Raw genomic sequence first — 25,221 nt, 5'->3', positions numbered from 1 at the left:
CCAGTCATCTGGGCTTGAGCGTTCTGGCTGGATTTATTGAGGAGCTGAAAAGCTGGCAGGTGACCGCTTGTTCTGTAGGATTCCTTGCAGTTGTGGCTGGTTTTGTGCACTCCCACCTACACGATCAGACCTGTGCGAAGAGAAGAATTATTGACCTCCTAACCTCATGCCTGTGCCAGGTGCCTCCTCTGTCTTTATACTTGCTGTAGATAGAAAGCAGCACTTCTGGTCCTTCCTCCTTGCTGCCTGACCACTACTTCCAGTTCATTTCTCACCAGTGGCATGCCCTTTCATTTTCCCCTTCTGACAACGTTGGGGGAGAATTCTCTCTCATTTCCCCTTTTGTTTTACTTTGCATATTCATTCTTCTGTATTCTTCCCTGATCTATGTTAGATTTTTATTCACCTGTTGTACTGTATCTTTGGTACCCCCTGGGGCTCTTCCTGTTTCTTAACCCTTCTTCCTATGGTCTTGAGGAGAGTTTTTGTGGTCTGTAATTCAGGTGTGCATTCCAGGACTGTTCTGTAGGATTTGGAGTTGTAGGATGGAGTTGCCAGGATCTGAAGTATCCTTCAGACTCTTGATATGCTGCAGAACAGTCTGAAAAGCCCTTTGGAATATATTTGGTTTGTACAATGTTCTTGGGCACATGGTGCAGTTCTTGGGGCTCTCCCATGCAGCTCCAGGAGTTGAACTTCAATGATGCCTGTGTGTCCCTTTCAGCTCAGGATATTCTATATTGCATAGTCCATGCAGGTGAAGAGGACTGGTGGTAGCACTTTGCTGAAGTGCTGCCTGATCTGTGGCCTGGTTCTGATGTACAGAGCTGCTGGAGAAGGTTGTCTGGGATGAGCCATTGCAGAGCAGTCTTTAAGATTAACCTTTCTGACCCTGAGTCTTTAGTGTCAGAAGTTTATAGGCAATGTGCTTCCAGTAAATTCCTGCAAGCAGCCTGTTCTGCTTTTGGCAGTCAGGCAGGCTTCTTAGATCAGCACACATGCACAGTTAGCCCCAGTGCTGAGGTTAGAGTTATCTGCTGGCTCAAGACTGACCAGATGTTTGAGTGCATCTGGAAGCCTGTTCTCTTACTTAGACATGCAAAGGCTCCCTCTTCCTGTCTGTGCCGACAGACACCACTTGTATCCATTGTTCCAGTGAGTACTGTGGCACCAGTGAGGTGCTGTGGGTGATGAAGGCTGTGCCTGCTGCTGGTGTAAAGTGAATTGAAAGGATTCAAATTCAAGCAGGATCTGTGTTGTCCTATCTGCTCTTCTGTCCCGTGGGAACACCACAACCCTGTATTGAGGTATCTCAGGTGATGCTGTGAGGTGTATTTTCCAAAAGAACAAATTTAAATCTGATTCTGACTTCCTGATGGCTGTGAGTTTTAAAAGGGTTTAAAAGCTAATTTTAAAAAAGATGGGGTTTTTTTATCCTCTGTGTTTACAAGTGGATACCCTGAAACCACGGGCCAAGTTTGGCTTGCATAAATTTTTTTTCATTTCTTTTCCAAGGTATTTCATGCTCTTCTCTGCTACTCAAGAAAGAGTACCGGGCCATTAGAGGTCTTTACTGGGTGTCTGTCTGCCATGAGCAAAATTTTATTTCTGCCTGTTCCAGCAGGTCTGCCTGCCAGCTGTGTTTTGTGTTATTCATTTTCTTGGTGTCTTGCTGTTGTGTTATAATCCCAGCTGTCAACCAAGCACCACACTCATTAAATTCCCATTCCATGCAAGAGAGGTTGCAAGAGAGCACTGGAAGGGTGAATTGTTGGGTTCAGATAATGACAACTTAATAGCTAAAGCAAAAGTCATGCACACAAGCAAAGCAAAACAAGACATTCATCCACCACTTCCCAGGGCAGGCAGGTGTTCAGCCATCCCCAGGAAAGCAGGCTCCATCACACATAGCAGTGACTTGAGAAGACAAGCCCCATCATTCTGAATGTCCTCTCTCCTCTTCCCCCACCTCCCTGGCTTTTTGTGCTGAGTGTGATGCCATATGGTATGGAATATTGCTTTGGTCAGTTAGGGTCAGCTCTCCTGGCTATATCCCCTCCCAATATCTTTTGCACTCTCAGCATGCATGCTCACAGTCATTTGACAGGGAGAAAAGGCCTTGGCTCTGTGCAAGCACTACTCAGCATTAACAAAAACATCTCTATAGTATCAGCACTATTTTCAGCACAAATCCAAAACTCAGCCCCATACCAGCCACTGTGAAGAAAATGAACTCCACCCCAACCAAAACCAGCACAGTCAAATGGGAAATTCACCCATGATGCTGCACCACCTTCTGACTAAGCATCACAGCAGTTTCTTTGATGAAAGGTGCCTTGCTGTGCTGAAGTGAGAGATGAAAGTGATAGAAATCCTGCTATCCTGCTTTGCTACAGCAAGTGGTGCCAATTTTTGACTTGATGAAAGGCAGAAGTTGGGTAAGTGTTGTGCCTGAATCATGGTGTGCTAGGGCTGTGCTCTGCTGCTGCTTTTGGTAGATACCCCGATGATGTATCAGGTGATACTACTGTTGAGAAGACTCAGTGTTACCCTTCAGGAGGAGAAAGCCCAGGCCAATATTCTTATGTTTTTATTTCATGAAAATTGAATTTTTACCTCAGGACCTGAGAAAAACAATGGTCAAAGAGGACTTTATGTGAGCAAAGTCACTTTAGGAAAAGTCCATGCTGGCCAGCTGCTGAGCCAGGTGACCTGCTGGCTTGGCACCATGTTTTCCTTAAGCCCTATGCTGCAGTGGCCTGGCGTAAACCTGTGTACTTACTCAGCTGTGTCTCCCTCTCTCCCAGCAAAATGAGCTGAACTCCTTCCTGTGGACAATCAAGAGAGATCCCCCATCTTATTTCTTTGGCACCATCCATGTCCCATACACGCGTGTCTGGGATTTTATCCCAGAGAACTCCAAGAAAGCCTTCCAGCAGAGCCACATTGTGTACTTTGAGCTGGATCTCACTGACCCCTACACCATCTCAGCTCTCACCAGCTGCCAACTCCTGCCACAGGGGAAGAACCTCCAAGATGTGCTGCCCCGAGACCTCTACCGCCGGCTGAAGCGGCATCTGGAGTATGTCAAGCTCATGATGCCGTCCTGGATGACCCCAGACCAACGGGGCAAAGGGCTGTATGCAGACTACCTCTTCAATGCCATTGCTGGCAACTGGGAGCAGAAGAGGCCAGTGTGGGTGATGCTGATGGTGAACTCCCTGACAGAGGTAGACATCAAGTCACGAGGCGTGCCTGTCCTGGACCTGTTCCTGGCCCAGGAAGCGGAGCGGCTGAGGAAGCAAACAGGTGCTGTGGAGAAAGTAGAAGAGCAGTGCCACCCGCTCAATGGGCTGAACTTCTCCCAGGTGAGGTGGAGTGGTGTGCAGGGTGCCAGGCTAGCTTCTGAGCTAGATATCACAGCAGAAACAGCGTGGGCTGGGGTGCGGGGTAAGTGCTTTCTACCCAGAGACTTGTGTCTGCTCCCTGCAGCCCGTGCCTTTGCCTGCATCCTCAGCAGAATTTGCTAGCACAGGATCAAGCCAGAGCTGAATTCATCCAGGCCTGGCCTACTCTCTTCCTTGGGCAACCTGTTCTCTTCCTTGGGCATTTTCTACCCTCAGAGACACTGGACCCCTTTGGATGTGTGGTCTCTAACTCTGACTGGGCTGACCTGCAGGAGCTCAGGACAGGCTGGGGCTCAGTCTCCAAACTTGTTTTTGTAATAGCAAGTTTAAAAGAAAGAAGTGATTACTTGGGGAAAGCAGGGGTGCTGTGAGTAGTGCTGAGTAGTAATTGCTGGTTGGAAAGCATCACAGTGAATATTTTGATGCCCTCAGAAGTAGGGCCCCATCATTTGCAATGAGAAAAGTATTTTTTGTTTGTTGGGGTTTTTTTTCCCTTCCTTTTTTACCAGGCAAGGGTCAGCACAGCACAGACTAGTATAGGCCCTGGTGCAAATGCCTTTGTGTTTGCAAACCTGTTGGAATTCAGCACTGCTGTTCATGCAGCAGAATGACCTCTGTGTTGTCCATGTGTTGGATGAGGTGCTCCTTTCTGAACCAAATACACCAAGCAATGGTGTCTGCTGTTGTCTCTGCCCAGTGGGATCACAGGCATAACATTGCTCTCAGATGTGGGGTACCTTTGCTGCAGGGTGGTGCTAGTTTGGGGAGTTGAGTGGCATTTGCTTAGGAATACTCAAGACTTGCATTTTGCAATATGCCCTAGTAGCACAAGATGGGAGGACCTTTAGGGCTGGGGAGTTAGATGCCTGACCTTTCTCCCCTGCATCCTGAAGCCTCTGCTGTCACTGATGCACGGTTTGGAAGGGAAAGAGCAGAAGGTGAGTGCAGCACAGCAAGGGCAGGGACAGCAGCCCAGGACATATGTCTGAAGAGCTGCTACCCCAGACAGCATTGGTGTGGGGACCATGGTGCAGGGAATAGCACAACAGCCCAGGCTGCATCACTTGAGCAGTCCTTAACTGCAGGAAGGCCTTCTGCACTTCTCTTTTCCATTGTCTGGAGCTGGGCAACCTCATTTGCATCTCCAGTCTTTTGCTTAACAAGGTGCTTTGAATCCTTATGATGTTGCTGCTTCCTTGCAGCTAACCTGGGAATAGGCTGGGAAGTCCCTCCTTTTCCAGCTCTTACCTGGCTGAGGATTTATAAGCATTATTGCCCATGTTTTTCTTTTGCTGGCATTGCCCCTACAGTTTATCATGATAGAAGTGGGGGCGAGGGCATTTTTATCCACTGCCTTGTAAGAAAGTAGTAGGGAGACTGAGATATATTGACTGCAAATCATATCCCTGCTAAGCTCATGTAAATGTTGACTCTTAGGCCTTCACAGCTTTCTTCAAAGAGCAGGTGTTTTTTTGTTGTTTAGCAGATGGGATAAATACCAAGTGATCCAAGAAGCTGCATGGGCAAGGGACACAACAACATCCAAAATTGCCCAGCCTTCTGAGAAGGCCAGAGAGACAAAATTTGCAGGAGAATCTAGCCTCTAGTTGGGAAAATCATACCCTTTGGTTGCCCCATGGTGAGTGGAGGTGTGCATTTGCATCATGAAGGCTGCACCTCCTTCCCTCCCTGCTTACTTCCCAGGGAAGGAGCACACTATCCCTTGAGGGAGCAGGTCTGGAGCAGCTACTGCACTGCAAATTCATACCTCCACTGCTACCCACTACTAGATTTCCAATACAGGCAGCTCAAGGAAAAGGAATACCAGAGGCAGATGATTTTTGTGCTTCTAAGCCAATTTCATGGCTGTTTCAGAAACTGACTTGTGAACTTTCATAGTTGGCAATTTGTGTAAGTCTTTGATTTCAGAGCTTTCTTGTCAGTTTTTTCAGACAGTAGAGTTAATTATGTGTTTAATAGAAACTAAACAAAGAGTTTGAACTAGGCTCTTTGGAAAATACTTTCTTTAGTGTGCTGCTGTTTGGAAACCCCCTGTATTGGGCCACTTCTGTGCAAACACACAGACGTGACTTAGAAATTTCTGTTGGGGAAAGTGGAACCCATAAGGAATAGTCTAACACTGTACAAGAAATATAGAATCACAGAATGGTCTGACCTAGAAGGGACCTCAAAGATCACTTAGTTCCGTCCCCTCCACCATGGGCAGGGACACTCTTCACTAAGACCAGGTTGCTCAGAGCCCCATCCAACTTGGTCTCAAACACTTCCAGGGATGGGGCATCCACAGCTTCTCTGGGCAATCTGTGCCAGTGCCTTACCACTCTCACAGTAAAGAATTTCTTCCTAATATCTAGTCTGAACCCACTCTCCTTCACTCTGAAGCCATTCCCCCTTGTCCCTTGTAAAAAGTCTTTCTTGTAGGCTTCCTTCCCATACTGGAAGGTGCATTATAGGTCACCCCAAAGCCTTCTCTTTTCCAGGCTGAACAATCCCAATTGTCTCGGCCTTTTGCTGTAGGAGAGGTGCTCCTTTCTTCTAATCCATCTTGGTGGCCTGCTCTGGATGTACTCCAACACATCCATGGTGCTGGGACCCCAGAGCTGGATGCAGGGTTCCAGGTGGGCTCTCCCCAGAGCAGAGCAGAGGGGCAGAATCCCCTCCCTCCCCTGCTGCCCACGCTGCTCTGGATGCAGCCCAGGACACGTTTGGCTCTCTGGGCTGGGAGTGCCCATGGCTGGGTCATGTCCAGCCTCTCACCCAGCAGCACCCCCAAGTCCTTCTCACAGGGCTGCTCTCCATCTGCTCACCCCCAGCCTGTGCTGATTCTGGGGATGGTCCTGGCCCAGATGCAGCACCTTGCACTTAGTCTTGTTAAACTGCATGAGATTCCCATGGACCCACTTGTCAAGTTTGTCCAGGACCCTCTGGATGTCATCTAGGGAGCTAGGGAGATGCTTTTTTTCTTACAGCAGAATCACAGAGAAATTATTTACTTAGCAGAAAAGCAAGTTCAGTGTTTTCAGTTTGTTTCTGCATAGGGTTTGATTTTTCTTTCACATCCAAAATTATTCTTCTGGTGGTAAGGCAGACTCCCGAGCCACTTTCAAACCATACATTGTTACTGGCTAGGTCCCTGTTTTGATCCATTCTATTGAGCAAGGCCTTGATGGTGTATGTATGCAGGTGAAGGTCTGGAACAGTTTATTCTTGTCTCCCTGGGCACAATGCTCAGTAACTGCAAAGTACAGACAAACCCAAATTAGCAACTCTCTTCTCCTTGTGAAAACAGTAAAAATGAAAAAAAAACCAAACAAAACCCACATACAACAGCCAAGAGTGCCTGTCAAGGGGCTCTTTTTCTTTGGGCTTTTGTTCCAAAGACTCTTGGTTTATGACTCTCTTATTTTACCTGCCAAATCTCTCTGTTCATGCTCAGCTCAGGCTGCCTGCCCATATTGCCAAATCATAAAAGTATCATTTTTGTTCAGTACACAATGATGTGTACACAATCTGTGAAATACTTTACTGCCTTCTCAATCTCTCTCTCTTGTTCCAAGTTCTGTGCAACTTCAGGAGTATGGAAAGATTAGTTTGTCTCCATGCCAGAGCCATGGTGTTTATTTTTCCTCTTTCATGCTGTTCCCATCCTAGTTTGTCTCCCACTCCACTTCTTTGCTGGGTAGTGCCTCTCTTGTTGCAATACCCTGTATAGGTCTCATTCCTAGCTGTGTCTGGGCTTTGTAGCTATGTATGATCTGACACTGCTGACTTCCAGCATGGAGTCAGTCCCTCCCAACTCTTTCTTTATAGTTATGCATGTGCTTACATGTTTGCTATATTGCAGGCATTAGTGCTCCAGCCCAAAACAGCTTTGCTGTTGGCTTCAGTAGTGTCACGAACATCAGCTTAGTACTGGCTCAGAAGAGGAGCAAGTGTTGGCCCTTGTACTGTGCCAGGCACTTGCTTTGGTACACTATGGTGGTACCCAGGCTGTATTCCTCACAAACTGGTCCCTGCTTGAACACAAGGAGGTTGGACTTATGTCTACTCTTTGTGTGGACCCATGGTTAAGAGTGTAAACACTGTCCAGCCATCACTACTTCCTAGCCAGAGCCCTGGCCAGTTTGGCTTTTTCAATACTAGGACCCTTGGTAGAAGATTCTTGTACCTGATCTTAATTTGAGAATTGTTTCCCCACATGACTTTCCTGTGGTTATACCTTGTCACAGCATTCTTCCTACCTGAGCACCTGAGTGTCTGATTACATTGCTGCATATTCAGACACAGTCTTCAGAGCTGCTTGGGATGCAGTAGGAAGCTGGGAGCCACAAAGGGCTGACTGATCAGGAAATCCTGGCTCCTGCTGCCCCTGTTCCGGCTGTGGGATGACAATTAACCCTTTACGTTGCCTGTCTGTGGGGACACCAACTACCGTCAGCAATGAAAAAGGCGGGAACGACTTAGGGTTGATTAGAAGCTCATTTATTAGAGCATCAGACATAACTGAATTTAGGAAGGGCAACCTCAGAAGACAAGATAGTGCAGAAGACATGCTAATATATACCCTTGACTATAGTTCTTCTGTGCCCTATCCAACTAATCAACAATTTTACTACCTTATATGGAAACATAGCTTACCAATCACTAACAATGTTACCTTATATGAAACTATGACATAGTCTTTATTAACATAACAATCCCACAATCCTCTACGCAAAACCCCTTAACAAGCTACTTAACGCACTTTACTTTAGCTTATTCAATTGTATATTTAATCAACCTATAATATTATGTCATGCCTAAACTGGCAGGCTCTTTAGCTCAACAACAGCATCTATCTTGATGGTACCCACACAACTTTTCATACTGTGTCTAGACATTCTCTCTCTTCTGCACTTTGCATCCCATGGTTTTTTTTTAGGTTGATACCTTCTGCATAGTCAGCCTAAGCAAATTCACGGTCAGTCCCTGCCAATCCAACTCCCACATCTCCCCCTTTCTGTTGGGAATTTAATAAAAATTCCTTACAAAGATTTTTGCAAAGTCTTCTGTAAACAACTCACTAAACGTGGTAATAACATCAACACAACAACTATTACAAGAACTAACAATCACGTCTTAACCAGAGATAACAACCAACCTGATAAGCCACAACCTTTAAACAGTCCGTTTAATCAGTTTGTAACATTTTTCACTTGTAGTTTCTTGATTCCTTCCTTTAATAGTTGTTAGTTCCTTTAATAGGTGTTCCAGTGTATCGACTCACTATTGTCAGACAGATTCATGCAGCATAGTCCTTCAAAGTCTTGGCAACCATGCCCTTTTGCCAGCAGCAGAAAGTCACCTTTTATAGTAGAAAGCAACCCTGTTATATAGAGTGGCATGCCTAACACTACTGACATCTGTTAACAGACCACTTAGTGCAAGAGACGTAGCATTGGTATGCTTACTCAGCCAACACCCCAAACTATCCAATTGTTTTAGTGCTTTTGCTGCATTAACCCAATATGCCAATATGGATGCTGCAACTCTTTTTTTTTCTTTGTTCCAATAAATAACCTCATCTTTAGTTGAGTTAAATCAATTTAATAGTTTAATCAATTCAATAGTTTAATCAATTCTGATTCAAATTGATGGATGAATCGTTTTTCTTGAGTTTCTCTATTCTGAATTAGTGTGATGTTGGGTGTTAGTAGAGTAAGTCCACCCAGGCTACATGGTCCACCTTTAATGTGTGATGGAAGGGCAGGCCAGGCCCTATCCCCACAAATGAAGAACATCCCTGGTGCCAACTGCAGGGGTCTGTTGCTGGACCATGAAGGTGTGGGTGATGTGTTATTGTACCAAAGGTTTTCATTAATATAGACAGGGTGGTAAGGGGAAACATCTCACAGAGCTGACTGATCTTTTGTTAAACTCCAGCTTGAATAATTAAACTTTACACAATAGTCCATTCTAATCAAAGCAAGGAGCTCTAGCTCCTAAGGTTCCAAGGTTGCTGGTAGCTCTGGGATGAGGTTCTGAAGCTCTATGCTGCTGGGCCTCCGGTGGTTGTGGGCATAGGCAGCTGGGGCATTTTTGTCATCGCATGGGGCCGCCCCGTGCTCGCTTGAGGTTTCCTGGCAGTGGCTTGCTGTCGACAACATATTTTGACTAGCATTGGCTAGGGTGATGACCACTTCTCTTATATCTGGAGCATTTATAGAGAGCTTTAGATTTATAACAGTCTCTTTTAATGTGTCCTTGCTTGCCACAGCCATAACATGGGCCAGGACCTTGCTGCTGCAGCCCTTTTGGAATGGCTTGCACTGCAGTTAAAGCTTCAGCAAGCCCTTGGCCTACAACTTGCACATGAAGAGCTACAGAGTGCTCTGATGTCCCAAGGCGATTACAACCCTTAACCATTTGCATTGTTCAGGCTCTGGTGGAAGGGCACGTGATATGTTTTTACACTGAATTTGCATTAGATACAGCCAATTTCTTTACCAATAAATCTCTTGCCCTTTTGTGTGTAACTTATCGCTCTTGGGCTTGCCTTTGGTGATCAATGTAGGGCTCATTAGGCCCTTGCTTTATTTTAACAAAATCTAATGTAGGCATATTGCTATTGGGAACTTGCATAAGTGCCTTTCTTGCTGCATTTTTAATGTCATCTAAGGCTTGCCTCAGGAGGTTTGCTGGCTGGTCCTCAGGTTGTTTGTGTGCTCCTTCACTGGCAAGATGATCTGTAGTCAGTGCTGCCAAAGCTTGATTACCCAGGGAGTCCACCAACAATTGATTTAATAGCCTTTTTAGTCCTCACTCCCATAAGGTATACTGTGTTGGTGATACCAGCCTTGTCATTAAATACTTGATAGCATAAGGGGTTAAACATAAGCTGTGACAGTTGCATGAAATAAATTATTAAAAAACGGTGATTCCCTCCCATAGTCCTTAGCTGCTTTATGTAGTTCCTTTATTTCCCCATAAATCAGTGGCTCTAATTGTGGATTTGCTCCATACTGTCCCAGTGCCACAATAAACTTTGCTGCCACTTCTACATCCCTTTCTTTAATCGCAGCTTTTTGGATCTTTTCCCAATGGTGGGAAAAGAACCTGGGCATGTGGTGGAAGTTCCTCAGATCCAGGAGGGTCCAGGTCTTCTTCCAAGGAAGAATAACTTAAAATAAAAGTTGCTTTATTCTTAGAAAGGCTATGGCAGTGATGTTTAGCTGTAGTGGAGGAAGGTGGTAGGCCATGTGACAAGATGGTGGCTTCCAGAGCCAAGGTTCCAGTTCTGGTTTGTGATTCCACAGAGGGGGTGTGGCCCATGGAAAGGGCAGAGTAATGGCAGGGGCCCTGGGGCAAGATGGTGGCTTGGGGGGACGCAGGAAAATGGTGGCTGGAAGAAGAGGAGGAGAGAGGAAGAGGTGGAGAAGCAGGAAGGGGAGGGTCCAAGATGTTTTGGCCACCACCATCTTGGGCTGGAGGAGGAGGAGACAAGGATGGCATCTCATCCACACCTCTTGGCGGGTTCCATCTTGTAACCTACTCACAGGGGCCAAAGGGCAAGGAGCAGAGGGGACTGTGCTGCCTTGGGTGGGATTGGGATAACAGAAGTACCAGAGCCATTGAACTTAACTTCTAATTTTAAGGTTTCCAAAATAAGGTGAAAAGCAGGCAGCATACAGGGTGATTCAGGGTCTCTCCTAGTAGCTAGATTATAAAGTTTAATGCTCACAGAATCCCAAAAATCAACAGTAATGATCATTGAAGTCATACCATCGGGAAAACTGTGGAAGATCCACTTCATTATCCTCTTATCTCTTTGAAAATTGTTCGCCATGCTCAATTGAAAGTGCCTTATAACATCCATACATGCCCCCCTGTTCCACAAACATTCCTTGTCCTATGGTAATTTCCCACAGGCTCACCTGCACTCTCGCTGCAGATGAGTAGTTGGATCTGGATGCTTTTTCTTCCAGCCACTCCAAGTGCCTGCTTCTTGTAGCACTCCAAAATTCCCAGAATCCCTGAAAGCTGATTTCCCAAACAGCCAGATCTTCTATAAAACTGGAAAAGTCCTTGTTCAGGCGCCACTTGTCGCGTTGCTCTGTCCATGCCCGCAAGGACAGAAAATGGTTGTGACAGGTCGGTGCGGAAGAAAAGCAGGTCGCAGGTCTTAGGTGGAAAAATCTGAGAGTCCTTTATTCTTCTGCCGCAGTGACAGGAGCACCCTGGAACACAGCCAAACACTAAGACCAGAAGCAAGGGGTGAGCCCAATTTATATACACTAACAGAGAACATTCTAGCAACATTCTAACCAATAATAACCGGCAATGAAACCCATATGAACAAAGTAATTCCCATGATCCTCTTTGAACAAACTTTAACTCTCCCTAACTTGAAACAACTTCCCTGAATTTAGGATGTTGCTTCCCATGACCTAGGTTTGATCCCGGCCAAGGCTGGCTCCCTGGCCAGGCTAGGCCTTGGGAGCTCTGCAGGCTCCTACTCTGGCACTGAGGGCTTGAAAGTCCTGTCATTTCCATCTTCCAGCCAGTCTCCCATATAGCTCATTGCAGATAGAAAAGGAAGCAAAATTTTCTACCTTAACCATTTTGTATAATTACGACATTATTTGTTTATGTTTCTACTCAAAAAAACAGCCTTTGCAAGCAACAGAGTGCTGAGAGATTCTTGCTTTTCCCAGCATTTCCATGTTCTGGATTACTAACATGACTGTGAGAACTGTAGACTGCTGCTTAGCAAATACAAACCTTCTGACATGACAGCGACATCATTTTTGCTATTTAATCTGTGTACCCACTTGGGTGAAAGGGCCACCCTTGATAACCCATTGTATAAAGTTATTATGTAGGAAAAGCCTGTATTTATGGGGAAAGCAGGAAGCAAAGAGACCATTGCTTTGTTAACAAGCGTTACATGATTTGTTGGTTGGATTTTTTTCCCGTTCTTAGGGAGTTAGAAGTGATGCCTTGAAATTAGGCACAAAATATACAATATTAAATTGGTGAGATTTGTGCTAGTCTTCTCATTTTGAGTAAAGGGGGTTCTTGCTGCACTTGATTGGCCAGTTATAATAGTTGTCTTTAATTTCCGGAATGATGAGGCCAGATTTGGCAGTGTTTCCATTCAAAAAACCTTGGTTCGGGCTCATCTTTGACAAGAACAGTAATGGAGAATCTCAAAGAAAGAAAAAAGCAAGGAAGGGCACACAGTACAAAATCTGCAAAGAATAGATTAGATTCTGTTTAGGTCCAGATTTGGAGCAGAGCAAGGCAAAGAGCAGTTTCTTGATGAAGGAGCAGACAGAGGAGCAGAGCATTTTATTGCTAAAAATGTTGGATGGGACACTGCTTGCAGTAACGTGGTTGCATCTGCTGCCCCACAGGTGTAACTTCAAGATTTATTTGTTAGGATGAGCTTTTTTTCCTCAAGTGATGGGAACATCAGGGTTTTGTGCATGTGAATTGGAGCTGGAACAAATGAATTGATCCTGTGTGCATCTTTAGCTGCTGGAGTCTGTGACCTAGATTTGTTTTTGTTTTCAGTTTGTGTGTAAACAAACCTGCAGACTTCATGTCTAGACATCAGGGATGGGGAATGGGCTGGCTGGTGGGAACCAAAATAACTAAGGCTTTGCCTATGTATTGAAATAATTACAGTTTAATTAAGATCTTTTTAACTGTCTGGGGATTTTAGGGCTCTTCTCCCAATGAAAGTGGTAGTCAGTGGTGATATGCTGCCTCTGCATTCAAAAGGGTGGGGAGTTTGTTTCAAACAGCCAGGACTCTGTGGTAGGGCTTTGAAATCCCAGACTGTGAACTTTGCTCCTTGCACTTGCACTCCATATGCTATCAGCTAGCTGGATTTTCCCATTAAAAATGCCCTTAGCTCAGCATATTACACAGCAGAAACAGAAGATGTCAGGTGGCAAACATGGCTTCTTCTTATCTTGTCCTTGCTGCTCCCGAGGAGGTTCCTTGTGAATGTCTGGCTGGCAGTTTTAGAGTGTGAGCATGCCAGTGCACTTTCCTTTTCATTCAGTGAGCAAGGGCGGGGCAATGAAATGTGTGCCCTGCTCCGAGAGCTCTTGTGACTGAGTTATCATGCTAACTACTGACAAGTGCACTAGGCTGGGTTATCCTACTGTCCTCTGACTAGTAGTGCTAAACTGGTGGGCTGGTTGGCAGGTGCACTGTGTGTCACTGGAGATCCTCCACCTTTGGGTGAGGGCACTGTTGCTGCAGAGGAGCACAGCCCTGTCAGCAGGCTGAGGGCTGCCAGGCATCATGGCCACTCCAGCTAGCACACAGAGCAGAATGCCTTTTGGAACAGGTCAGGCAAAACTGAGGAGTGTGGAGCAGGGCAGAGGTATGGCCTTGGCTTGGTCAGCTGTTCAGGAGTTGAGTGCCCCTGCATGAAGCTTTGTTCTGCATGTTCTCAAGTTCTGATAAAATTACAGTGGTGGATCACAGTGGTCTGATGCTATGGCTCTGTCAGATGCCTGATCCCAAGAGCTCACTAATTGCCACTGGAGAATCCAAAGCATGGGACTGGCTGCCAGCTTTTCCCTTGGACAAAAGGGTTACCACTGGTCTGAACCAGTCGTACATGCCTTAAAGGTACATGCCTGTGGAAGTTGTGGAAGACAGCTTCCTTTCACACCTAAGATCTGGACTGCACTCCTATCCAGTGCTAACCCTCCTGTCCAGTACTGGTGAGATGGTACTTCTGGTACCACTGGACACACTCCTGTACCTCAATATCCTTAATACCAAATATGAAGGTTGGTATTTGGCATTAAGGATATTGAGGTGCTGGAGTGTGGCCAGTGCAGGGCAACAAGGCTTGTGAAGGGCCTAGGAAACTTGCCTTATGAGGAGTTGCTGAGGTAGCTGGGTTTTTTAGTCATGAGGAGGCCCAGGGGAGACCTGGTCCAGATTGGATTGCAAGATCCATGGGGATCCATGTCGCCTTCTGCATTCCAACTGACATGACTCATGGCAGTGGTTCTGAAGACTGATTTTTAATTTTCATCAACAAATTCAGATGAAAAATAAAGCCCAGCTTTAGTTTTCATCTGTTTGATTTTTGTGAGGGTTTGTATTCCACTGAAGAGTCTCTGCTGTACTTGTGTGAGCATTTCAGCTGTAACCAGTTTGTACTTTGATGTTCTATTTGTTGAGCCTATCCCAGAAGGGCATATTTTCTATTTGTCAACTGTTGACTCAGCTACTCCCAGGCGTAGCAGTATCTGTCTTATGACATGACAGTCATTTGTGTGCTTGGTGCAGTGGTATTGTCACTGTCCCCATCTTTCCTTGTTTATGCATCTGTGTTTGGTTGTGGTTCTTTCAGGTGCAGCAGTTTTCTGAGCACTCATGCTTGGGGCTGTCAACGTCCTTTTTACTCACACTGCTTCCCAGGGAAGAAAAAGTGTTACTGTTGTTGTTGGTCCAGTCCCTGTCTGCTCCCTGGTCAAGGTGAACATGCAAGCCAACTTACATATTCTTTCTCATCTGTATTTTTAGGTCTTCTAAGTACTGTTTCTGTTCCCCGTGTCTTCAGTATTCAAAGTGTTTTGTATTTCTCTAAATTCCTACTGCCATACAGTCTCTTGAGAAAACTATTCATTGATTCTGTTGTCTTACTGCAGAAAACTTGCAAAACACTATCAAGGTTTTTGGAAAGGGTATGGTTTTCATTATACTTATTGACTTAAAGTGTTTATATCCTTTAATTATTTGCAATAATCTTCATGAAGGCTTTTATTAGATAATTTGAAAGATTGATTGCAAGTAGGATGAGGCTGAAAATAAGTTTTAAGATAACTGTTTCTTTTTCTGACCTAAGGCAAAAAGGAAAGAGTAGGAACAATTCTTCATTTTTTGTTGATGATAAAGAAAATATTGGATTCTTCAATAAAATTCTTATAATCCAGCAAGTTTAGCAGCTATATGCACACCAGACATCATCCATTTACAGCATGCCTGGATGAAAGATGCTCAGATACTGAGGTGTGTGAGCAGTTTCAAAGGGATTAGACAGATGGATGAAGGATAGTCACACTGGGGGAACTCATACATGTCCCAAGTGCCGTCTCTGGATCAAGACATCTCTCAGCTCCTGAAAGCTTGAATTGAGGGCAGGTGTGAGTGGAGGAGTTGTTGTGGAGGTTATGGGCTTCTGCACCCCTGCACAGATGTGGACAGTTTGTTCCCAATATGTAACTGAGATGGGCTTGGAAGCTGATGTGGAATGGGTCAGCTGCAGTAAGTTTGGCAGTGTCCCTGCTGGAGCATTCAGATGCCCACGTGTTCTCCCTTTTCACAAAACTTATCTCTCTTGAGCATGCAGAGGTCACATGAACAGTTGAGTATGTGGGGAGCAGTTGACTGAATTCTGAAGCCAGGGAGAGGTTTAGGAAGGTTTATCCATGGATCTTGAGAACAGTCCTGTCCATTAAGACCAAATGTGTAACAGTGTTTAGTCTGCAATTAGCTGTGATGTCAATCCTGTTCTATTACTATTTGAGGGAAGATTTAGGTAAGTGGCCTTGTGCTTTTCTCAATCCTTTTGTTCCTAACAAGATTAGCAGGATTGCTAGCTTCATCTGGAACTCAGATTAATCTTCGACAAAAATAGATACACTCACTTGACTTCCACAAAGTCAGGTCTGGTAAATGCATTACAAGACTATTCTAGCAAATAAAATTTTAATTTTTTAATGGCAGATTTTATGTGTTTATTTTGTGACCTGTTTTGTTTTTTGAGTTCATTCATTAGCAACACATAGTGTTAGAGACTGATTTGCATTTTACGCACTCAAACCCTTCATTTCTATATGGATCATCAGTGTATCCCACTCCCTCCATATTCCCCAGATAGCACCATATGTGAAAAATATTTATGCATATTTTATGACCATCAGGCTGTCAAACCTCAAATTAACTGGATTTGCAACTGTGCATAAAATCTGGCTGAATTCAATCCAAAGAAACCGTTCTTCCAGGTGCTACTTGATGCAGAGAGCAAACATTATCCTATTCTCTCCAAGATGAAAGCTGACATTCTGGCTGCCTTTGCTGGGTATGTCTGGTGGACAGGTATGGTCACAGTGGCCACTACTAATAGCTGTAGGGAGAGACCCCACTGAGACATGGTTTGTGGGGAGAATATCATGCCTTGTTGCTGTCTTGAGAGCACCCCATGTAGTGTTAGCCCCTGTGCCTTTCAGCAGGCTCATTGGGATGTCACACAGGATGAGCCATCCTGCTGCCACCAAGGACATGAGTTTCATGATGTGCTTCATTTGGCTGAGTGGGGAGCCTGCACAAGCCTTTTTTCACTTCTGCCTGAGAGAAGTCAGAACAGGATGGGATCATGCAGTTCCTTGGCTTTGCTCTTCCATCATCTTTTGGCATTTTGAAGAGCTTCCTCCAAGCTCAGGGGAAGTGTTTGTGTTTCTCATGGGAACATATTGTATAAATAATGCCAGATGCTCTACACTAGCAGGAGAGCTACAGCCCTGCTCTGGTGTGCTGCTGGAGGTATCCCAGCACAAAGTGTTGTTGAGGACTCTAGTACTGACACTGCAGTTTGCCTGATTCAGGAGTGTAGGCCAAATTTTCAGTTATCTCAGCTAAAAGATTTACCTTTGGTTTGGATGCTGGATTAACTTCTTAAAGATCCTAACCACTGAGGAAATTTCATCTAGACATTGTCCTAAACATCTTCCTGCCTTTCCAACTGCAAATCTTTGAGTCCTGGCTCCTGCATACACCTAAAGAATGTGGGTAAAAAGCAGGTATTGATTTGGACTTGCTTTGCAGAGGGGAGCTGGCTAAATCACTCAAATGCTCAAAATCCACTGGTTTCTTCCCAGATTTTTACCTCTCTGTCTTCTGAAAGGTGGGTTAGTTATGTCAGAATCCATTGGTAAAAAAACTAAAGCAGCTTAGCTTTCCATGGTTGCACAGGATCACCAAAAGCTAACTCTCCCAGGTCTTTCCCTAGACATCTCACTCAAGGCTATGGCAACTCTGTGATTGCTAGCCAAGACCAGAGCTGTCTCAGCAGGAAAGACATGCCCTTGGCCCCTGCTAGGCAGACAGATTTGCTACTATTCTGAGCTCAGTTTTCAAGCTCCTGCCTTATCCTGGCCAAAACAACTCATTCTGCTGGGAATGTGCAGCAGTTTGATCACCTGATCACAGAACCACAATTTCCAGATTACAGAATATTCAGAGTTGGAAGCATTATCAAGTCCAGCTTTTAAGTGAATGGTCCATGCAGGGTTGAACCACAACCTTGGTGTTATTAGTACCATGCTCTAAGCAAATGAGCTAACCATAGGGCCACCTGTGATAGCCAATGCCTATAATCTTGTAAGAACTCTCCCAACTTCCATGTATGCCTGAGGGAATTCCTGTCCCTGGAGTTTCAGGGTATCCCCCAAAGTGCAAACATACCAAACCCCTCAGTAGCTCTTTGAGAGAGGAGCTAAACTCCTGTCACTGTTGATATATTTGGCAAAATGATCTCTGGAAGTTTTTAAGGCTGAAATGTCTGTACTCAAGTACTTGCAGATATCCTGAGATGAGGTGTATCCTTACTCTCCTTGAGACCAGAGTGACTAATATAGATAGATAATGTGCCTTTCACTCCTGTGTTGGCCACTACATTTCCAGTTTCACAGCAGCCTGTATATGTGGCTTGACTCTGTAAAATGCAGGCATGTCAAGAGTGGTTGGAAGCTTCTGATGAAATAAGTCACTCTGTGCAGCCTAAGTCTGAGCTCCTGTACAGTCTCTGCTGCTCAGCCAGTGTACAGTAACTTGTCATGCTAAATTTGATTGCAAATTTAACCCCTGTGTGAATTTATAAGGCCTGTTTATAAAGATAAATGAGCTATTGTCACAGCTGGAGTCCCATGAGATAAGCTGCGTTTTTGTAATGTTCACAAACAAAGTAGCTACAGACATGTTTTCTAGGAAGGATGAAATGGAGAAGGAAGAGAAGGTAACACTGAATATATTTTTATTTGCTTTGAAGCTGTTGGTAAGTCAAAAGAAGAAGACATGGAAAGCTCAAGGTTTTAGTTGATCAGCAGTAATGCAGGGGATGGAAGTACTTGTTACCAGTATTTTACAGTTCCTGGGTGAGCATCTCCTTGAAACTCCACCAGAGAAGAACAAGAGAAAAATTATACTCCCATTTAGGTACTTCAGCAATCCAAGAAAGCTATTTACCTAAAACACGTATGTGAATAACACTGTCTAGGAAGTATTGTTGCTGTCTTGGGGTAATGCAATTTCAGACCTCGTCTAGCTTAATAAAAAATGAATTAATCACTGAACTGAAAAGGATCCTTCCTTAGGTACAAATAATAATGACTGAACTTTATTTTTATGTGGAAAGAGAATATATAGTCCCAACCAATAATATGTATGATTGGTGCTCTAAGGGGGGTCAGATTTTTGAAACAGGAAAGAATTATAGGCCAAATAAAGTAGAAGGAAGAATTTAAGCATAAAAATAGGAATGATAATTGGGAGTTGTTCAAGAATCCTAATTAGGTCCCCAATAAACCACAGTTCTGCATTTGCAAAGACAAAACTTTTGGTTTTGAAGAAAGCTGGTTTGGTTAACAAAGGAGATTAAAGCATTAAAAAACCTCAAAATGCAATGAATAGATAAAATAGAGCAAGAAACACAAACAAGTAATCTGCAAGCAAAGACAGACAATTGATGGGGAAACTGAAGGGTACCAGAGAAGAGCTTTTGGGCAGCAGATTTGAACAATAAATTCTTTAAATGTATCAGGGATTCCTGAAATGCTAGCAGTGCTCTAGGCTCCATACTAACCAGGAGTGAAAAAACATACTAAAAAAGCAGTCGCGGAAATAATCACTATTTATTTTGTGATGTTTGGAAAAGAGAAGACTCTATTTGTAGCTTGGTAATAAGAAAATGTTTTCTGCTCTGCTGACAAATTGCTTCCAGTAATTGGCAAAAATGTTAAATGTCATTGTTTTTAAATGTTCAAAACAATGGTTAACTTACAGTCCATAATTTTTAGAGACTAAGCCAAGGAGCTCTTTGAATCATTAATTGCACTTGAAAAAATTCAGGGGAGTGGAAAAAAAAACTACTGTAAGAGCATTTTTCTGGGACAATGAGGGACTAGCCTGCCAGACTACCCAAAGTTCAGTTTGGTTCAGAGCACAGAAAGTCTGATAAGCTCTGCAGCTGGTGGAGAATTGAGAGAAAACAGTATGGTACTAGCCAATTTTCTCTGAATGGGAAACTGGCTTTGTCAGACAACTTTTTCATATGAGTATGATTTTTGGGATAATTGGTGGAGTAATTACACATAGCTTTGGAAGCTTTTGACCTTGTTCCTGGTGATACTCTGATACAGGAGTACACACCAGACAAAATCAAAGTGGCTTATTGTAAATAGCCAAGAATATTCATGCATTCTTATGAAACAGCTGCAGATGGGGAGTCTCCTCCACCAGGGAGTAGGGAAGCTAAAAAAATAATGTAGAGAAGCACTGAAGGTGTCTGTTCCTGGTCCTGTGTTACCCAGTGGCTCTGCCAGTGATACAAATGCTGCGTAAGTGTTGGCACAAGTGTGGGAATGCTGCGATTGGAAGGGATGTACACAACTGTACACAAGGTCAGCTGTTCTGTGTGAGAATGTACATCTAGAGCAAGGCACAGATGTCAAGCTAGCAAGAGGCCTTGCCTGGAATATCCTGGTGGTGCAACAGGCTTGGAAATATCCATTAACTACTCCCAAGCTCAGTAGTTCAGCTTCGAGGCAACTTGCAGTCCTCATGTGAGTGATAGAAGGAGGGGAGAGATGTTCTGAGGATCCTAGTGCAGGAATGCTGCCTAGTCCAGGTGTCAGCACTTCAGAGAGCATTGAAGAGCTAGATAGTGGCCAGGAGAGAGCTACAAAATTATTCTGGGACCCGAAGACCATGCTTTTATAAAAGGAAAGTTAAAAAACCAAAAAAAACTGAACTTGATCCAACAAGTTGTGTCTAGAGAAACAGACAAATTATTCCTTAAATTGGGTATTTGAGGCAGCAGGATAATATAAGAAATGCTGTATGTCTAGTGGCCTAGATGTTGTTGAGGAAACACGCTATCAGATTCAATATAATTGGTCTCTAGTGAAGGCAATTAGCCAGTTAAACAAATTTCCTTAGGACCTAGTGGAGCTGCCATTATTTAGACTTCAAGTTGCCAGTAGATATTTCTCTGAAACAGAAACTGTTTCTAGGTATCTCCTGATTTGTGCAGGGTATAAATGTACATTTTGATCTATCTGGCCAGGGACTATCTTTATGCTAATGTGAAACCAGACTTTTTCTTACAACGAGTCATAGGACAATAAGGTTTTCTATAGCAGAAGTACTGTGACTTCAGCAGGAAAGAATAATGTGGCAGCTGCAGGTCAAAGCTGTGTGCTCTTTGCTGCACATCCTCTGCAAATAGAGTGAGCTTTTAGAAACATTTAAATGAAAGTTGATAAGAGGGGGTCTTGAGGTACTGGAGGCCCTCGCTACCTTGTTAGAAATGTCCTCAGGCATCAGCTCTGTGTGAGTCTGTGTGTGTGTGTGTGTGTGTGTGTGTGTGTGTGTGTGACAGGAACCAAAAGACTTGTGGGTGTGCATGCAGTGCTGCAGTGCCTGCAGAGAAAGGTCCCTAAGGAGCAGGTATCATCTCTTCTGGACTCTGTTTAGCTGCTTAGCAAGGAATGAAGTGGGACCTTAAAGCCATAATGCTGCCTGGAAGCCACATTCCTGCTCTGGTTATTCAGGAATGATCCACTGGAATTCAACAGGGCCTTCATCTCACTAAGGCCCTGCCTTAAACTTAATGGTTTCCCTCTGTTCCAGGACACTGTAAAGGGCCTGTTTCTGTCTGGCACAGGGTAGGGGACGGCCCCCAGAGTGTGACAGGTGCAGAGATGCACGGCAGGTGGGCAGCATGCCCTGTGAGCATGTGGTCTGACACTAGTCCCCTCATATCCACAAAAGCCCTTCCCATACCTGGTGCTGTTAAGTGGGGGACTGGGATTTTGGTAAGTGATAACAGCCCCAGCTTGTCATTGATGTGTGGCACTGAGCACAGGGAGCACCAGACAGATGAGGAATGATTTTAAAAGCATCTGTGTTTCCAGGTCCCCTTAATTCAAGGCTGTGCAGACACTTTCTTGTGTGCTGTTGTTAAGATGCTTGAGTTGGTCCCCAGAGCAGTGCCTTGTGAAGGTTACAAGGGACAGCAGCAGTGTCAGGGTGGTGCATCGAGGTGGGAAATTGTGGCAGCAGTGGTGATGAATTCATTCACTCTTCATTCACTCTTCTTTTCGTACTCTCAGTATTTCCTCCCCAGCTGAGGTTCATACTGTCTGAGGAAGTTGCAGCATGTATACACAGTGGCACTGTAATGAATTCCCTGGGAGTAATCTACTTTTGGCCAAAATCTGATTGTTATTTTAGGCTTGTCCAGTTTAACAATGAAAGTTAACATTTCCAGCTTACCAAAGGAATAGTTGGAGCTCATTGCCATGATTGCAAATCTGCTTCCAAAATGTCATTATGTTGTCACTGTTAGAGAAAGCATTGTAGTTAGGTGGGGATATCTCTTCTGTCCTCCTCATGCTCAGTGAGGGTTGGAAACCTGGCCAAAGACATTGCCTTGCTCAGGTAATTTTCTAACAGGTAGTGTTTCGAGGCTATTATGGTGTTCTGAAGACCTGTCGTGAGTGAATCTGCTCCCTGTTGTGGTGGATTAGGGAAGATGGGTTGCCTCTGTTGTTGGAGCATAATGTTTTTGTAACCTCCAGAGATCATGGGCTTGCAGGGGGAAGTCCGTGGCACTGCTTTCATGTTCCATTTACCATGTATAATTGCACATGCAGCTAAGCAGACATTTAAAATTTAGAGGAATTATGTCCTTAGCTTAGGAACTTAAATGAGTTAGTCTGGTTTAGTTGATAAGGTGATGTTAGGTCATAGGTTGGACTTGATGATCTCAAAGGTCTTTTCCAACCTAGCTAATTCTGTGATTCTGTGTGACTGAGACAGGAGAAACGGGTGTTTCCACATACCATTGTCTTTAGGAGATGTATGTTCATCCATAATTGTTGTTTTTATGTATCTTCCTACCAGAGGGTTATCTCTTTGGAAGGAACCACCCTGTAGGCTTTTTGCTGAACTCAGAGCTGGTGGCTATGGTTTGTCAGGGAGTGCAGGACTGGATGCTGGCATCAAGCAAGTTCTCAGGGAGTGCAGTGGAGTGATGGAGTGACTCAGTAGTATCTCCCTAGTGTGCACAGTTGTGGTCCCATGTGCTATATGCTTTTCTGTTCTTCCTCCTAATATAGATGCTGGAGATCTCTTGAGAGCCTGTTGGTTCAAGCAGGTCAGTAGATTGCTGCATGGTGCTAGACCTCACCAAGTCAGGGCATTTGCCATGCAGTATGGAAGCAGAGCAGTCAAGAGCTTTGGACACAGTGTTAATAGAAACACTCATGTTCAGTTCTACTTTCCCTTCAGCTGGGTTTGCTTCTTCTCTCCCTATCTTAACAACAGTGTGGTTTAGGACAGATGTCACTGTTGATTGCAGAAGTTAAATGAAATGTTACTTGGTGCTCACATGGTTGTATTCACAGCAATGACAAACCCTGAGGTATGTGTGTCTAGCTGAAGAAGGGGAGAGGTAAAAGCATAGGGATTTGAGTCACTCCCATTTTCTGCATGGCATGATGGTAATTCTTCCTTTTGTCCCACATCCAGGGCCTAGTTTTACAGAAACTCTCAAGTCAGGTCTGGTTTGCCTGGTACTATGGTGCTCCATATAATCCTGCTGCTGTCATTTTCTCTGCTGCCTCTGAACCCCACAGGCATCAGAAATTCAGTTCTGTTCCTCTTCAGGATGAGCAGAATTCTTTTTTCATTCCCCTTGCCAAATTCTGGACTCCTGCTCTTTTCTGGAATAAGCACAAAGGGACAGTTCTAGAACTGAGTTTTAACTGCATTCCTGCCTGGCTCCTTTTTACAGTTTAAAATCAACCCTTGGCCAGAAGTTTGTTGGTTTGATTTGATTTGTTTTTTTCCTGTCAAGTATTTTTCCTGGAATACACACTGTTATTCACAGTTGGATAGGTCTGATGCATACCAGTGGAGTTAGTGCCTGAGCACTGACTAATCAAGCAAGCAATTTTACTTCATGTTTGAAGACAAAGGCAACCATTAAGCAAACTTTCCTGATTCTTGGGTGACAGGCATCAGCCCTGCAAAAGCATTACTGTTTGAACTCCCTGTTGTAGTGGCAGCAAGCCTCCTGGAAGCTGGTGTCTGCTGAATGTTTGTTCCTTCAGCATTGCAGGCAGTATGTGTGATGTCCTGGCAGATGGGTGCAGGGCTCAGGGCAGCAGGTCTCCCCACTGTGCTCCTGGACTCAGTGTGCATGCACCAGGTGGTGCTAGGAGATGACCAAGAAAGAAGCCCAGATTCCTGCCGGTCTGATCGCCAAGACTTTGCTACACACTGCTTGAAAATACCCTCCAGGCAGGACTGCATTCCTGGCTGGATTTGTACATCTGCATGCTCTGCAGGTTGCACAGCCAGAGGTGCCGGGAGTGGTGGGATAAGGCTTAGGTTTCCACTCACTGACAGCCCCTTGTGAAGTAAAAAGGAATGTCCTTCCCTCCAGCTGTGAAGGGGAGGCCAGAGCCTGGGCTAATGATGTGGGTTTCCCAGAGCACGTGCTGTACATAGATAGTGCCATTCCACTGAAGGTTAATGAGCTTCCCAGGGTCTGGTGGTGAGAGCTGTGCAGACATTTGTCATCTTCTGCCTGGCAGAGGGAACAAAAACGTGACTTGTTTCAAGGCTGGCAACAAGCCATTCGCTCTAGAGCTGCTGCATTTTCTCAGTTATTTTCTCCCTAGCTGAGGTTCCTGGTTTTATATGCTCACCTGCCTTTCTCAAGGACTTTCAGTGAACCAGAGGTTCTTCATGTTGCTGTACTGTCCCAGAGCACAATGCAGTGCTTCTGTTCAGAGCCTTTCTCTTCCCCCTCTTTGTCCCCTCCTTTTTTTCCCAGTCACTCATGCCATGCAGAGGTGCAGTACTGCTGAATTAGGAGGAACATTTGCTTTGAAGCTGGGATCTCATACCAAATTGACCATGATCTTCTTCAGTCCCAGGATCTCTGCTTGCAAATGCCTGCCTCTACAGCATCAGAGCTCAAGTGTTTGCACTGGCACTGCTGGTTTGCTTGAACTCCTGTTTGCTTTCTGCTCTCACTGTATTTTAATCCAGCCTGGCAATCCTAGAAACTAGTCAATCTATCATCCAAGGTCTAGCTGTATGTCATAGAATGGAAACCTGGAGATTCACCAATGTATGAATATTCACATTAGGTATTGTAAGTATTACATAAGGTTTTCAAGCATCCTGTAGATAGCTTACTTAGGTTCTAATAACATTTGCCCTGGCCAAGATGTTCTTCCATCCCCTACAGTCCCTAGAGGCGAGTGATTGCAGATTAGTTAGCTGATAGCAGGAATTTTATCCTGGCCACAGACAGTTCCAGCAGAGGATTTTATTGATGGGCTTTCATAGCTAAGAGTTAATACAGCTGGGAAAGCACTTTTCTGAAAGCTGTACTGCATTTAGTTTTAATGAAGGCAGAAACTGTACTTGCCTCAGAGTGATTTGAGTAGGAGCAGTCATCCCTTATCTCTGCTATGACCTCTAA

General features: G+C 44.6%; 1 protein-coding gene across 2 annotated transcripts in view; it reads left to right on the top strand.

Annotated features, from left to right (window-relative positions):
• LOC139588879 (metalloprotease TIKI1-like) overlaps positions 1 to 25,221 on the top strand; it is an 84,194-nt gene that overhangs the window by 5,534 nt on the left and 53,439 nt on the right. For both annotated transcript variants that reach the window (XM_071424631.1, XM_071424630.1), the window contains exon 2: positions 2,808 to 3,368. In XM_071424631.1, the coding sequence (XP_071280732.1) occupies positions 2,808 to 3,368 (561 nt within the window). The remainder of the gene's footprint in view (positions 1 to 2,807; positions 3,369 to 25,221) is intronic.

The sequence above is a fragment of the Agelaius tricolor genome, unplaced genomic scaffold (assembly GCF_023055355.1).
Source record: "Agelaius tricolor isolate 1412-34295 unplaced genomic scaffold, bAgeTri1.0.p SCAF_4, whole genome shotgun sequence".
In the NCBI taxonomy this organism is placed as follows: domain Eukaryota; kingdom Metazoa; phylum Chordata; class Aves; order Passeriformes; family Icteridae; genus Agelaius; species Agelaius tricolor.
The sequence above is the reverse complement of the archived record's forward strand: the minus strand, read 5'-3'. Positions and strand labels throughout refer to the sequence as shown.